The following is a 16119-nucleotide window of genomic DNA, read 5'->3' as shown; positions in this document are numbered from 1 at the left end:
CCTCTGCTCCGCCGACCTCGCCCTGGCAGAGGTCCCCCGCATCCGCAGGAACAAAGCAAGCGGGAGAGCCTTCTCCTACATCGCTGCCAAGACCTGGAACAAGCTCCCTGTGAACATCGGACGTCCCCCGACCCTACACACCTTCAGGAAAGACCTCAAGATCTGGCTCTTCGACTGATCCGAAGCTGCCCCCTCACCCACCCCCACCCACCCCAGTGCCTTGAGACCCTCTGGGGGGGAATAGCGCGCTTTATGAACCCCTGATTGATTGATTGATTAACCTCTGCCAGATCCATTAGTATGGCCTATGCCCACATACCTGGGTATGATGTGTCAGGAAGCGGGTCTGATGTAGAGCAGGCTACCGTCCTTTGCAGGATAAAGGTTAGAGTCAGGAGGGCTGCATCTCTGTCTCAGTGCAAAATGTTCCAGGGCAATCCCAGCAGAAGGGCTCCTCTGCCAAATGCAGCGTAGAGGTGTTTTATATAATCAAAGCATTGTTCCAGTCACACTGTATCTAAGGTGCAGAGCTGATTCAATGGTTTGTCTAGAGCCTTAGAGCTGTCTCCAAACCAAATACATGCCGAGCCATGGACCGAGTGTACGAATACTATGATAATATTACTTACTAAGAGATGAACTGCATGTGTAATAGCTTCTCAGTACATTATTGTGTAAGTGTAGAACATGTAAAAAGTCAGCATTAGAAAAATATGCAACAACCACTCTGCATACCTTTTGCGCTCTGTCTCACCCTTTTAAAGAAGAGGGAAGACTCCATTGGCTGGACCCAAAAAAGAGCGTTGTGGCTCTACCTTGATTGCACTAAAGAGCTCCGGGTGGATGATGAACACTTCATGGGGTACGTTGGGGAAAGGAAAGGCAGTGCAGTAACGGAACATGTCACTATGGATGTGCTACACACTGCCCAAAAAGCAACCTCCTATTGGCGTGCAAGCTCATTTTACCAGGGCCAAGGCTGCAACCACCGCGTTAGCTCGCATAGTTCCTTTCCTGGATATCTGTCAGTCAGCAACATGGGCTTCCCCGCGCAAGTTTACAAAGCATTACTGTCTGGACAGTCAAGTCCGGCTTAGCAGTTACTTTTCTCGTTTGGTCCTACAGGACTTTTTAGTCTAATCTGTATTGCAGCGCCACATCCAGGGAGGTATTGCTGGGATATCTATTCTAAGGAAAAGAATATTCTCTATCAGATGACCTTTGTTAACACTTTATCTGGTAGAGACTGTCTAGCTGCTGATTCATTACTGACCCACCCATCCTCCCCACGGATTACAGACTTAGTGCTTTTTCTCCTTTTAAAAACCCTAGCGTAACGGTTAGTGTTCTTCGTCCTCCGTGCTTGTGGTTTTGAAAGTTTTGAAAAGAAACATACGTCAGCGTGGTGCCTAAACAGGTGCCACGTATTTAACTTCCGGTACCAACCCCACTACCTCCCGGTGCTTAAGGGTACTGCTCACCAAAATAATTTCAGTTTAGAGTCTTATGCATAGGTTTTTTTCTACGGTAAGGAATCTGCAGCTAGATAGTCTTTACCAGATAAAGTGCTTTCAAAAGTGAATAACTTGTTCTTCTTTACCAGATAAAGTGCTTTCTAAAGTGAATAACTTGTTCTTCAAGGACAAGGTACAGAGAACGGAATTGGGTGCAGGAAAGAAGGAACATTGCTACTTTTGGCCAAGGTTTATTCTTATGATCATCACTGTGTTCCTGAATCTCATGGTGTGTAGGTGCCCATTGGTGGTATCCTTTCGCATAGCAGACCTCAAATGTAATGATGTAGTTATGTGATTTGTTACTTTTCTCTATAAAAACTCTATACAATTAATTTCAGGATATTCAACATTGCATTATATTTTGTTTAGAGATGGAACGGAAAATGAAGATGGAAAGGGCATCGAAAGAAAAGGCTGAAAATCGAAGAGTAGAGATTGAAAAACAATGTTCTATGTTGGAATTGGACCTCAAGCAGTCTCGCCAGAAGATGGAGCATCTTGTTCAACAAAAAGAAAGAGTAGAAGATGATGTAAGAATAACGTACTTTGCATTCAGTTGTTTTGCCTCGCACCACCATTGTAGCTCAGCAATCTGGCATTCTTCACCAATCTCAACTACATGACAGCGCGGACACGCCGCCATACACAGGCTCCCTCATCCAGCAATTTTAAACGCTGCATTTTTAAACTTTGTGGGATTGTGTCGTTGGGTGGGTAATTAAATTATTGCTGTGCTGCATATTGTTTTCTAGCCCCATAGCCCTTCGGTCCGCTGGTGCTGTTTGCACGGAGACAGCGTATGCATTACTTTAAATGTAGTGTTGCCACACTTCCTGGTTGTTTTGCCTTGCACCGCCATTGTAGGTTAGCGTCTAGGCATTCTTCCCAGCTCACCTGTATCAGCTGCATGGCAGCACAGATGCACACAGCAGGCGCACCAAGGGCAAGCCTGTATGTGCCAGTCTGTTCCTGAATGTTGCCAGGACCCTTGCTTTTCCGGTAAACAACTCTAATTTTAAGCAGAGTCTGGAAGGTCCATTTGTTTGTAGTGTTTGCCCGTTTTCCTGTTTGTCTCTCTCATTAGTAGCTGAGGCTTTGGGGAACTTTATCTTCTCTCCTCCGACAAATAGTCAAGATGATTCCGTGTCTCTGTTGGAGTTCTCCCCAGCAGTCCGTCTAAAGCCTTCAACCAAAATAGTAGAAGAATCCCTTCCAACCCGACTGTGCCTTTTTGTGGCATTAACTGTACTTTTAGATCATTACCAAAACATGCCACTGAAATCTGGGATCTTCTATCGCCTACAGATTTCATTTTTTTATATATATACAGATACTTGGTTAAATGCCTCATCCCTCCCCTGTATCCCTCATGCACTGCCTAATAACTATCAGTTTACTAGACTGGAGAGAGAAGCCAGACCATGCAGTGGAATTGCCATTGCATTACAGAACTCAGTTAAGTTAAAAATCATTGAACTCTTCTTAGAGGATTTGGGTTAAATCTGTACCTTTAAACTTGAGTTGTCGGCCAATCACCACTGAAAGGGTATACATATTTACCAGCCTCCAGGTGGAAAAGATTTCAGCCATCTTTTGGCTAAATGAATTGCCCCTCTTATTCTGTCCGCCAGCAATTTTCTATTGCTGAGTGACTTCAACTTTCATGGGGAAGACATCACTAAACCGAAGGTTGTCCCTCATCTTGAGGATTGAGAGATGCTTGGCCTTCACCAGACTATTATGGGTCCGGCACACGCAGCTGGGCATACTTAAGATACGATTTTTACAAACTCTCCACATTTGAGTAGTGAAGATCCTCTCCCTCTCACATGGACGGGCCATCATCTGATCAAGTTTCAGATCAATGGTGCGGATGTTATACACCAGCTCGTTACTGTTGGGGTTTGAGGTGCCGGGCTTTTAGGAACCCGGTGGTGCCAGGGGATAACACCCGAAGACCTCTGAGTTCTCCCTGTTCCGGACCACAGAAACACAGAGTCTTCTAGGTGAAGTCAGAGATCAAGTTTTATTGGCTGCAACCAAGTAACAAGTGTCCTAGAAGTACAACAGCACGGGATGTAAGTTCTCAGGAGACTGTTCGTTTCTACAGAACCAGCCTTCTCCTTTTATACAAAATATTACACTTCAGGCAAGAATTCTTTGTTTTATGAAAATGAAAATAAATTTGTTAAGCGCGGTTGCTGCCCACGGGCGTCCAAGCGCTGAGTTGAAGCAGAGATGTGGCGGAGCAGAGGAGTTAAGGCATGGAGGATTTGGCAAACAGTAGTGTTTTCAATTTTTTCCGGAATGAGAGCAGGTCTGGGTTGGACCGAAGTGAGAGGGGGAGAGCATTCCAGAGCTTGGCGGTGTTCAAAGAGAACAGCCTACCCCCGGACCTGGCTCGCTTCACTCTGGGAACTACTGCCAGGAAGGCCTCCGTGGACCGGAGGTTCCTGTTTATGATGCAACCATATACATATTTGTTCAACAAAAGAAAAAGCACAGTCATGACGGCCAGCCTATAATTTCGTGTGTACAGTTAGTGATAGATTACCCAGCTCGGCCCAGAACTACCATCAGATATCGATGAAACCCCAATAAACTCGGGCACCTCCTCATCGTAAAACTGGCCATAAACAAGAGACGTGGACAGGTGTATGTGTGTGGATAACATGGTTTGTATGTAGTGAACGGTTTATGGCATGTTTGTGCCTTGATGCTATCTTACTCGGCCACTGGGCGAGGGACTGCCCGAACAGGTTTAGCTGGAGGCAGTGGAGTCAGCTCGGCCAGGTCATGGGGAAGTCCGCTAAGGTGGACATGTCCTTTCAGATCAAGCTTGGCCTTAATCAATTGACTGTATGAGGGCAAGCCATAAGATGGATGCCGTTCACAAAATGGAGTCCGAGGGTTCAGAACGGAAACCACGATTTAGGGGTGACGGCATCACTCTATCACGAAGCAAATGCATGGGGATAATGTCCTAATCATTACCGGTCTGCCGATACCAAATTCGTCATGGTACGATGATGTTTTGTAACACGAGTGTTGGGCCTCGGTACCATATTACAGCAGGGTCCAGAATTTCAGAACCACAGGTTAAGGCCTATATAGAGCGCACAGTGGCATCTCTTTAGATGGGTTTTCCAAGGCATTCAGGCCCTGAGTCGTGAAACCCAACTCTGACATGAACATAGTGCTATCTAGTTATCACACTGTTTTGACTTAAGCCTTTGATAAAACTGCACCACTCAAACAGTCCAGGCATTTCTTCTCCGGGGCCTTTTCTCCATGGATCTCTGAGGAGTTAAGGACCCTTAAAGCTGGCTGTAAAAGGCTGGTGAGACATTGGTGCCATTCTAGAACTCCAGCTGCTTTGATTTATCCCAATATGTTCATACTAGAAATTCTAGGAAAAGCTTTATTTCCGGTAGATTGGAGACAGGGGCAATTCTACCAAAGAGCTCTATAAAGTGCTCAATCAGTTCACCAAGCCTCGTGCCTGCATTTCGGCTATTACAGCTTCCCAAAAACTTTGTGGATCTTTGGCATACTTCTTTGATAAGATTGATGCCATATTAAAGAGGTTCCATGTTAGCCAGTGTCAGACCAACTGAACCCCTCTAAGTACACCTCCCGAGGCCTCAATGCCGAACCTGGATAGGTTTGAACCTATCACGTTGGACCAAATTCAAGGTTATTGACTACTGCCAAATCTGGTGCGCCTATTGACTTATGCCCTCCTAGAGTTTCTGCAAATTTTGCAACTGTGATTGCTCCTTCCATGCTTTCGCTATTCAACATTTTGCCAGAATCATACAAAATATCTCTAGCCCAGAAGGCCGTTCTGGTTTCCCCTATAAACAAAATTGAATGACAGTCAAAAATGTCTGTCCAACTATCACCCCATATCACTTCTACCTCTACTGTAAAAATGTTGGAAAGCTCTGTGTACAAACAGTTTATGGTTTTCTTGGAGGACCATAAGATATTGGGCCCCTCCCAATCGGGATTCAGAGCTGCCCACAGAACAGATGCGCCCTGGTGGCAATAACGGACACCATCCACCATATTTTGGATGCTGGCTCCCCTGCCATGCTTGTGGTGCTAGAACTCAGTAGCCTTTTGCACCATTTCACATGCTGTTGATCTGCAGGCGATCGGTGTCAAGGGCAAAGCCCTTTGGTGACTCACAGACTTCTTAGATAGTCACACCCAAACGATCAGGCTGGGTTCATTTAAATCCTGCACAGTTTTGGTCAATAAGGCACATATTTAAGCCCGGCCCAGTTTAACATCTATTTGCCCCCTTATTTGCCAAGTTGTTAAATCCTGTGGATTTGATTTAATCTCATATGCAGATGACACCCAGCTGATCATGTCCCTGGGACAGGATATTGATAATGCAAGACATCGTGTGGAATTGCGGCTTGGAAGACAGCTGTCTCCAGCTGAACAGCGAAAAAAACTGAAATCTTGCTGTTTATAAAAGCTTAGCTCTTATGGACCCGATTGGTGGCCTTCGGAAATGCGGAATGTTCCCACCCCAAGTTATGCCATAAAAAGATCTGGGCGTTAAACTAGATCAGGAACTTTCCATAAAGTGTCATAGTTGCAACCTGTAGTTCCTGTTTTGAAGTATGATGCTACTGAGGAGGGTCTTTCCTTGTTTCCCGTCGTCTGCCAGGAAAACTTTGGTCCAGACTTTGGTCATAAACATAATCCACCTTGATTGCAGATAATGACACTTTACTGTCTAGGTTCCAGTTGGTGCAAAATACGTCTGCCCTCCTGGTCTTTAACCCCTTCGATGCTCATGACGAGCTGAGCTCGTCATGAGGCACGGTTGAGCTGTGCTGATGACGAGCTGAGCTCGTCATGAACAATGGAAAATCTGGGAATGCAGCACCGTGGGAGAATACCTCTAGCAGCCAAGGTGTTAAACTCCCGGGAGGCTCCTACTCTTAGAGCTCTTCATTGGCTCTCCATAAGAAAGCACATATTTTTAAAGACATGTTGCCTTACCCACAAGTCCTTGATGGTTAGAGACTTGTCATATCTAATGGACAAACTGCATCGATCTTGACCTTCTTGTACCGTAAGATCTAGCGACAAGGAGTTTCTGACGGTCCCCCGTGTTCATACCTCTAGATATTGAATCAAAGCCTTCTCCTTCATGACCCTTACTGACTGGAGGCAACTCCCTCTCCATAAACACTTGCTTTGATGCCATCTAATTTAAGAACATTTTGAAAACCTGGCTGTTTTAGGTTCTGGATGCAGGTTGGGTGTTTGTCGAGCACCGAGATATACTTCCGAGTATGATTTGATGCACTTTATTTAGTTAAAATCACGTAACATAATAAGGAGTGTGGTAAATATTTGTGTATCTTTCATTACCCATAATTTCCATACTTTTGTACACCAACCTAAATCATTCCTTCAAATGACTATGGTGATCAAAGACATGTTTGGTTCAGTGGGCCTGCGGAGGTGTGTCCTCCTTATACTAAATAACTTTTTGTTTGACAACATAGATTGAGGTGCTTTGTGTGGTTTAAGTCCCAACTTTGTGATTCCTTCCCTAAATCTTTTAACTGCAGATTCCTCACCTCCAGATGCCTTACTGGATCCAGATTTTTTTCTCAGAATTTTCCCTGTATACCACCAGGTGGTGTCATGTAGATTAAGGTCTGCTTCATCCCGTCCTGGAAGGTACTTCAGAGTTGCATAAAAGCAGCACCACTGCATGCTGATGTCCGTTAAGTTTTTTCCCCCACCTCCGAACTCTGATCTGGAATTTACTCCCAAAGAACCCACCTTGCCTGATAAATTATTCGCTTCTCAGAATACTTTTAACAGTTTACATGGACATATGTTCTCAGTAAACTGCAGGGTTTAGCCTTTAAGGTCAGGCATGAACAGATGTCTGTGACAGACCCCACAAGAAGGGTCTGTGGTGTCTAGGGTCATTACACGACTCCAAGTCCTGCGATAACTTCCCCTGGATGAATCCTAATGCGATCCCAGAGAACAAAGCTAAGCTCGACTACTAAGTCCAAATCGACGAAGCAGCACAAGAAGACCAAGCAGGATTCTTCTTTAACTCAACTTTCGAGATCAGAAGTTGTGGAGCCATCAAGCTGCCTCTAGGTCCCTTCTGCTACAGAGGAACTGATTCCACAACTGGTCTGAAAGCTGCCCGACTTCCTCAGTCCATTAGTGAGGCCCCTACAGGTACAGGTCTTCAAGGAGACCATGTTGGAGATTTTCATCATCTTTCTGACTCCGTCTGGCACACATTAGGGTCCAGAGGATCCAAAGTGATCTCCTGTTGGACTACCATTGGTGGATCCATCTTCAACACAGTTTGTATGTCTTGACCTGGCAGCGGAGTCTGCCTTTACTCTTGGACTGGCACCTATGCCTGTATCAAACCCGGCGCTATGATTCAAGCCAGCGCTGATGATGCTGGATGAGTAAGCAGTTTTTTTGGCTGAATCTTCCAAGATAATAGAAAAGTCATTCAACCAGGGAGGACACTATCCCCCAGCAGGTGAGTTTGAGGCCTCATGACATACACCACCCAGTGATCTGTGTGTGAAATCCATGGCTGTACACAGGAAATGTAAGCACTATATTATGAAGGTTTAGAGATGAGAAAGTGAAACCTAGTGTTCTAAGGTCTTTATATTTGTCAAATTCCTGTTTTAAGCCAGCAGCCTTGTCATGTGTTTCTAGGTGTTCTTCGTGGCCCAGCAGATTTAAGAACAAAAGGAGTATTAATTTATAAGATAATGTTTAATATTTCTATTCTGATTATTCTGATATAGTATGCCTTTACTAATATTTTAATTTTCTTATTATCAAGACTCTTCTAATCGTCCTCAGGTTTAATAGTTTGATATAATAAATCCCCATTATCAAAATTCATTTTTTGTGTCTACTGATTTCAGGGGGTCCAGAACAGATTAGGCCCCTAATATACTCAATGAGTTCATTGGGAAGTCTGCTGTTCTAAAAACACATTTGATTTCAAATGTGGCTAGGGACTGTAACTGTATGTTTCCCCTAAAAAGCAACAAGTATGAGGCTGTAGTACTGGATACTTGTATTCTGTGAGATTTCCCTATGACGTTAAGTTGAGGGAGTCCTCTTTTTGGACAATATAAAGCAAATCATCAGGTCTGTTATACACCTCCAAAGCCTGATAGTTTCATGTATATCACTGGAGTACTATGTGAGGCTACAGTTAAGATAGTTTCACTAAGTACGCTAACAACGATGGGATTAGTTCTGTGGCCACTCGAAATGTCCGATTCTGCTTCCTTCAGGTCTGTTTCCAGTTGCCTTTATAGCTTCCCTCTCAGCTTAATAATATCCTTCGCTTAGCCTAAGTTAACAGTGAATTCTTGAAGCATCACTGTGAGGCCAGGCCGCTCCCCTTATTGGCATGAAAATGATTTCATTGTGGTATTTGCAAGAAAAGCTGCTTCACATCTGATTGTTAAAACTAAGAACTGTCTGCCTGGTACTGTGCTTTTGTTCTCCTTTGTGAACATCGAAACCAGTGTTTAAGCCATGAGACATTGCATCTGCAATGTTCTGTCTCAGTGAGAATAGATGCTGGATCCACAACCCTATATAGACCTGTGGTAATAGTCTATTGGTGGAGGAATTGTTCTTTGAGGGGGGAAGAATATAATAGTGGATTGCCTCATCAAGGTGTTAGCAAGCTGACCTCTTTAAGGTATGAGTTGAACTGCTACTGGAGATGGCAGTCCACATCCTGGATTTCTGGGGCATTAAGGAAATGAATAAGTTATCTAAAAATACAAACGCAACATGACACAAGCTCTATTCCTTTAATCTTCCATCACTGAATTCATAGAGGAACGCTCTGTCATTAGATTGTTTAACCTCCACTACAAAGTGCTTCCTGCTCATTATTGCAGATGGAGTTTAAAGAAAACATTACAGCACAATGCTTAATTTGTTTATATTACCCAGACTGGGCCTGCCACTTCAGCTACGCACTACCTTGGATCCTCTCATTCTGAGCTGGTCTGTTGTCATCCTTCCTGATTTTAACTTGAGTGGTTAGCCCATCTAATCTTCCGATCACCACATGAGGTGATAGACCTTTTTATCTGCTAGGAGTCCTTTGACAAGGGGAGTTTATTCAAGTAGAAAAGGATTTTTTTTCCTGATAGACAATTGATAGGATCTACTTGAAGCTGTGGCAATGCAACTCTACATCTGAAAGAAACAGGTTAGCATTAGATACCTTACCTTAGAATATCCCCAGACGTCAGTCTGGATCCGGAAAGTTTTGCGTAGCAGGCCCCCTGCGCGTCGGTAGGCGTCTGCGGCTCCGCGTCCGTCGGCGTTTTTGGCGCCAGGATGACGTCGCCGGAGTACTTAGACTCCGCCCTCGCGCGCGGACGTTAGTTCTTCTTTTTTCCGTGCCAGGGATCGCCGATCCGGAAAAAGTGGTACCCTTTAGTCATTTTTTGAATAAACTTTTTTGATCCTTTTGATCTGTTTTCGAGTCGAACGACTCAGACGGTGCCGGTAGGGATGCCCGGGTTCAAACCCTGTGTTGACTGCAGCAGACTGATGTCGGTTACCGACCCCCATCGCCGGTGCTTGTATTGCTTAGGGGCCGACCACGATGACAAGTAGTGCCCCGACTGCTGGGCCTTGACATCGAAAGCTAGGCGGGAGCGGTCCCGTAAGCGCCTCAAGCTCTGGCAGTCGGCTGCGCGCCGTTTGAGGTCCCAGTCCAGGAGGAGGTCGAGAGACCAGTCGCGGGGCCGGACTCATCACAGCTCGGCAAGTAGACACACCTAGTCGGGCTCTAAGTCCTCAGGTAATAGGCACAAGAAGTCGAAGAGACGACATCGCTCTTCTGACCCCCTTCCCCCCCCTCTCCCCTCCCCCCCCCCCGACACTTGTGCAATGCGGGTTCGGGTGACACCGCCCACGCAGCTCTGCCGGAGCCGCAGACGTCGCAGCCTGCTCCATACCCGTCTTTTCAGGACTGGGCAGGTGAGCTAGGGGAGACCAGTGGTTTGGAAACTTCGCCCGACACTGGATTTGTCTCCCCTCCTACCGTGGCTGCGGAGGAGGGGGCTGCCTACAGTGTGGTGTTGATGAGGGCATCCAAGGCCTTGGCTCTTGAGCTCCCCGTCGCGGCCCTGAGGACTAACCTCCTCACTGAGGTCCTCAAACCGCAGGCAAGCTCTTCGGAGCCTCTACTGCCGTTCAATGAGGCCTTAACTGACGTTCAGTTGGGCACTTTGATCCAGGCCCACTACAGGTCCCCCTGTAGATAGGAACATGGCCAGACGCCACCGCCCGGCCCCGGGCGACCTTTGCTTCCTGTCCACCCACCCCACCCCTGTCGGCCTGGTTATTCAGGCCTCTAAATCCCAGACCGCATTCCCGACAGCTCCCCCTAATCAGGAATCCAAAAGGTATGACTAGTACGGGAAAAAGATGTTCTCCTCACTTAGTTTGGGGTTGATGTCGGTCAACACCCCTTGCCTTTTGGGCCGTTATACCCACTCTCTGTGGGACACGTTCGCGGATGTGCTGCCACAATGCCCGGAGGAGGCCCGGGTTAAACTCGCTCAAGTCCTTGCGGAGGGAAGAGATGCAGCACGGATACCACGGACTCGCTGGGCCGGGCGATTTCAACGACGGAGGCGGTTTCCCGCCAGCCTGGCTGAGGTCCGCCAATTTTTCGGCTGATGTCAAGAACACCCTTATGGACATGCCGTTTGATGGCCGTCTCCTCTTTTCGACAAGGCAGACAGTGCGCTTGAGCACTTTAAAGGCTCCAGGGCTACGGCCAAGTCCTTGGGCCTGTCGGCCCCACGCCAGTAAACTGCTGCCTTTCGCTCCTTTTGTGGCCAAGGAAGGGGCACACCCACACGACCTGCCAGCCACGGGCCGCAGACTAACTTCCAGCGCGGCGGCAGACGTAACCGCCGTGGCGGTGCCAGGGGACAGCGGCGAGGCCAGTCCACATCTAATTCCACCCCCCAGCATCCGCCTCAATGCCTTCCTAGTCCGAGCTTTCAGGCCCATTTAATGCCCGTGGGGGGCAGGGTTCGCCATCACCTCCTCCTCTGGCGCAACATCACATCTGACAGGTGGGTGCTGCAAATCGTCCGAAGGGGCTACTCCCTCCCCTTCGAGGTGACCCCTCCAGCCATGCCACCGCAGTGCCACCGGATCACTTGCAACTTCTGCAAGAGGAAGTTACGGCCCTCTTGGCCAAGGGGACCATCAAGCGCGTTCCTGGGCCAGAAGTAGGGTGTGGTTGTTACTCCCACTACTTTCTGGTTCCCAAGAAGGGCAAAGGGGGCCTATGCCCTATCTTGGATCTGCGGAACGTCAACAGCTTACTCCGGAAGGAGAAGTTCAAGATGCTGGCTCTGGCTCAGGTCTTAGCTGCCCTAGACCCTGGAGACTGGATGCTAGCGTTGGACTTGCAGGACGCTTATTTCCACATCCCATTCCTGCCGGCCCACCGGCGTTACCTGCTGTTCACGGTAGGCCACGAGCACTTTAAGTTTACTGTGCTCCCCTTCGGCCTTACCAGTGCCCCTCGGGTGTTCACGAAAGTGATGGCGGTGGTCGCTGCTCATCTGCGCAGATTAGGGTTGTCAGTCTTCCCCTATCTAGACGACTGGTTGTTGAAGGCGGGCTCGCCCCAGACAGTCGTCAGCCACCTCCAGACTACGGCAGACCTGCACAACTGGGGTTCTTCATCAATGTGCCGAAGTCACACCTGTGTCCCTCTCAGAGGCTCCTCTTCATCAGAGCGGTTCTAGACTCTGTGCACAGTTTCGGGTTTAACCTCCCGAATAGCGTGTTCGGGATATTCAGGCTCTGATTCCGATCTTTCATCCTTTATCCCGAGTCTCGGTCAGGTTAACGCTGCGGCTTCTGGGGCTGATGGCCTCCTGCATCCTTCTGGTGCATCATGCCAGGTGGCGCATGCAGGCTTTGCAGTGGGACCTGAAGTTTCAGTGGGCCCAGCATTAGGGCAACTTGTCCGACCACGTCTTGATCTCGGAGGGCACTGAAAGACAGTTGCAGTGGTGGCTCACCGACCGCGATTGGGTCAGCGGCAGATCCCTCTCCCTACCCCAACCGGAGCACGCAGTTGTGACCGATGCATCGCTCCCGGGCTGGGCGAGCCATATGGGAGAGGCGGCGATCAGAGGCCTCTGGTCTCCGACGGAGTCCCGGCTCCACATCAACCTTCTGGAGCTGCGGGCATTCCGGCTTGCACTGAAACCATTCCTCCCCTCTTTCCTGGGGAGTGTAGTGGAGGTTTTCACGGACAACACCACCGCCATGTGGTACTCCCAAAAAACAGGGAGGGGTGGGGTTGTGGACCCTGTGCAAGGAGGCTCTGCGCCTCCTGCAATGTCTGGAACATCAGGGCGTGACCCTGGTGGTTCAACACCTGGCAGGTTCCCTGAACGCCAGGGCGGACAAACTCAGCCGTGGGTTCATGATGGATCACGAATGGCGTCTGAACTCAGACGTGGCGCAAGGTCTCTTTCAGCAGTGGGGAGAGCCTTGGTTAGATCTATTTGCCACAGAAGAGAACGCGCAATGTCATCAGTTCTACGCGTTGGAATTTCCAAGGCGGCGCTCGTTCGGAGACGCTTTTCGCCACGAGTGGAGTTGCGGTCTGTTGTACACCTTTCCGCCTATACCACTTCTGCTGAAGAAGGTCAGGCACGACCGGGCCAAGTCATCCTTGTGGCTCCGGACTGGGCACGAAGATACTGGTATCCCGAGCTACTCAGCATGTCAGTCGATCCCCCGATTCGTCTGCCTCTTCAGGAGGACCTTCTGTGGCAGCAGCAGGGGACGGCCCTCCACCTGCACCTGTCCAGCCTCCACCTCCATGCGTGGATATTGAGCGGCAACAGTTGAGGCCATTTGACTTGCCTCCTGAAGTCTGCGATGTAATTCTGGCAGCCAGGCGTCCCTCCACAAAATCGGTATATGCCTGCAAGTGGAACAAATTTGTGGCATGGTGCACAGCAAAGGCTGTGGATCCACTTTCGGCCCCCCTTTCTGAGTTTCTCCTCTTTCTTCTTTCTCTTGCCCAGTTGGGCTCTGCTCTGGGCACTATTAAGGGCTACCTCTCTGCCATTTCTGCCTTCTTGAGGCTACCTGATCAGCCTTCTCTGTTCAAGTCCCCGGTTGTAAATAGGTTCTTGACGGACATCACTCCTATGTTCCCCCCTGTTCCTTTCGTGATGCCTCAGTGGGACTTGAACCTTGTTCTCACTTATCTGATGTGCGCTACCTTCGAGCCACTTCATAACTGTTCTCTTTGTCTACTCACTCTTAATACTGCATTCCTGGTTGCCATCACCTCTGCCAGGAGGGTGCGTGAGCTCCAGGCTCTTTCTTCACAACCTCCTTTCCTTTCTGTTTATCCGGACAAAGTTGTTTTCAGGATGCGTCCCTCCTTTCTGCCCAAGGTAGTCACAGCCTTCCACATCGGGCAGTCCATCGCCTTACCCACCTTCTTTCTGCCTCCGCATCCCTCGAAATAGGAAGAGAGGTGTGAGAAGTTGGCCTGATATGATGCTCACTAGTTCTAGAGATCACCTTGTATCAGTCCTAACAATCCTTATGGTGATTGGTTGTATGTCAACCTTATAGACCAGCTATCCTAATGGTAGCACGAACAAAGCAGTCTTAGGCTAAACTCTTTTGGCATGTGAAGCCAGCTGTTTTACCACATATAACCCCTTGAATACCAAATGAAAGGACACCACACAGGTTGTTATGAAAATAAACAATATATTTATTACTAACAAACACCTCTGAACTCTTTGAGATCAGAGGGCTAAGCACATGACAAGACAAATACGTTAAGTTGCACAAATTACAATGGTGCCCTAGGGGCACGACAAACCATATACTAAGTAAATGTTATAAGGAAATCGATAGAAGGAATGGAGCTGTCCAGAGGCTGTAGTATCACTGGGACTACACTACCCTAACCTTAGGTAAGGGGCAGGAGGCCCATGGGACGCGTGTGCAGAGTGTGAACTCACACACGAGATGCGTAACAAAGTCAATGGACACTACAAATTACGAAAACGTAAGTAACAGACAGTTCCGACTAGTTAGGACTAAAACGACTGGATACCTGGACACTAGGAGAGTCAATCTACCCTTGAGCACCGAAATGCTCTCGTTACCTCACCCACGGGCTGCGGGTGCATAGGTGTGAAAGTGTGTCGGGTTTCCGCGTTGAAGTCAATGGAGCCTTGAAGAAAAGATGCTGCAGGCGACCAGGAGGAAGATGTCCGGAGTGATCGAAGGGTGGATCAAGGAAGATGGAGACCTGAAAGCAGAGGGGACAATGTTCACAGTCACTAGCCAGTGACTGGAGTGGAACCAGGAAGGAACCAGATGGTTTCATCGCGATCAGGTGAAGAGTGGACGCTTGACTCTGTAGCCACGTGGACCAGGAGGTGTCTTCGATGACCAGGATTAAGGCACGAGCTGTCCCACGCAGCTCTCGCTGTCTGCGGTGTTGGTTCTGGATTCGGCGTCAACAGGCCTTGGTAAAGGCAACCCACGCGGTGAGTGGAAAAGGCGTCTGGTGCGGACCAGGAGGGTCCGGGGTGCTTCTCCTTTGCAGGGAACAAGGGCCAGTCTGAAGCAACCAGACCAGCGGTGTAGATGTCGTGGATCGTCGTCTAGGAGGCCACTAGCCAGCCGGCAAGTGACCAGACAACGCGTCGAGCAGCAATCCAGCAAAAGGACCCCACGCAGATCTCGTGGATGCTGGAGGCCTGGTCTTCTGTGTAGGAGCTGCTCGGGCTGGGGCTTCTCAATTCCCAAAGCACTTTCTCGAGGATACCTCTGAAGTCGTGCTGGAAGCAAAGTGCAGTTTCTTCAAGATTTCCGGTCCCACGTGTCTCGTCGCACCCACGGATCTCAGCTGTGCTGCAGATGTAGGTAGAGGTCGGAGAGGTCTGGAAGTCAGGGTCTCGTCGGGCTCGGAATTCTGGTTCCGGCAGGAAGGACGACAAAGTGAACCGCTAGGACGCTTGATGGTGCCTGCTTGTGCAGGGTGGTCACTCCTTGGCCACAAGGGAGATTTCTTCAGTCTTCTGTGGAGCAGAACGTCCAAGTCCAGAGTTTCTTCTTTGTAGTTTCAAATCGGGATTAATCTAATTTGGAATGGGATCAGCTCCTACCTTTATTCTCCTAAAGGGGCTGTACTGTGACTAGGTCCCTCCTATGGGTGGGACCAGGAAGGGGGGTGGTTACATCCCCTATCCTTTGTCCGGTTTCACGCCAGAGCTGGGGCTGGAGTGCCCCAGCAACTGGTTTGAACCGGTGTATGCACAGGGACACCTTGTGTGCCCCAGGCATGTCTCATTCCTTTCAGCCTGTCCTACCTCAATACACAAAATCATGTCTGGGGTGGTGCTAGCACCTCCCAAGGTAGGAAACCCTTTGTCCAGGCCTCCCTTGCTGGAAGGACTCCCAGCAGCAGGAGGTCAGACTCATGTCTGTGGTGGCAGCATCCATTTTGTGA

At 48.7% G+C, this 16119-nt stretch overlaps 1 protein-coding gene across 1 annotated transcript in view; it reads left to right on the top strand.

Moving 5' to 3' along the window:
* ROCK1 (Rho associated coiled-coil containing protein kinase 1) overlaps positions 1 to 16119 on the top strand; it is a 2273505-nt gene that overhangs the window by 1470308 nt on the left and 787078 nt on the right. The window contains exon 19 of the mRNA XM_086965620.1: positions 1887 to 2047. Within this exon, the coding sequence (XP_086821746.1) occupies positions 1887 to 2047 (161 nt within the window). The remainder of the gene's footprint in view (positions 1 to 1886; positions 2048 to 16119) is intronic.

The sequence above is a fragment of the Lissotriton vulgaris genome, chromosome 4_1 (assembly GCF_964263255.1).
Source record: "Lissotriton vulgaris chromosome 4_1, aLisVul1.2, whole genome shotgun sequence".
Classification (NCBI taxonomy): Eukaryota; Metazoa; Chordata; class Amphibia; order Caudata; family Salamandridae; genus Lissotriton; species Lissotriton vulgaris.
The sequence above is the reverse complement of the archived record's forward strand: the minus strand, read 5'-3'. Positions and strand labels throughout refer to the sequence as shown.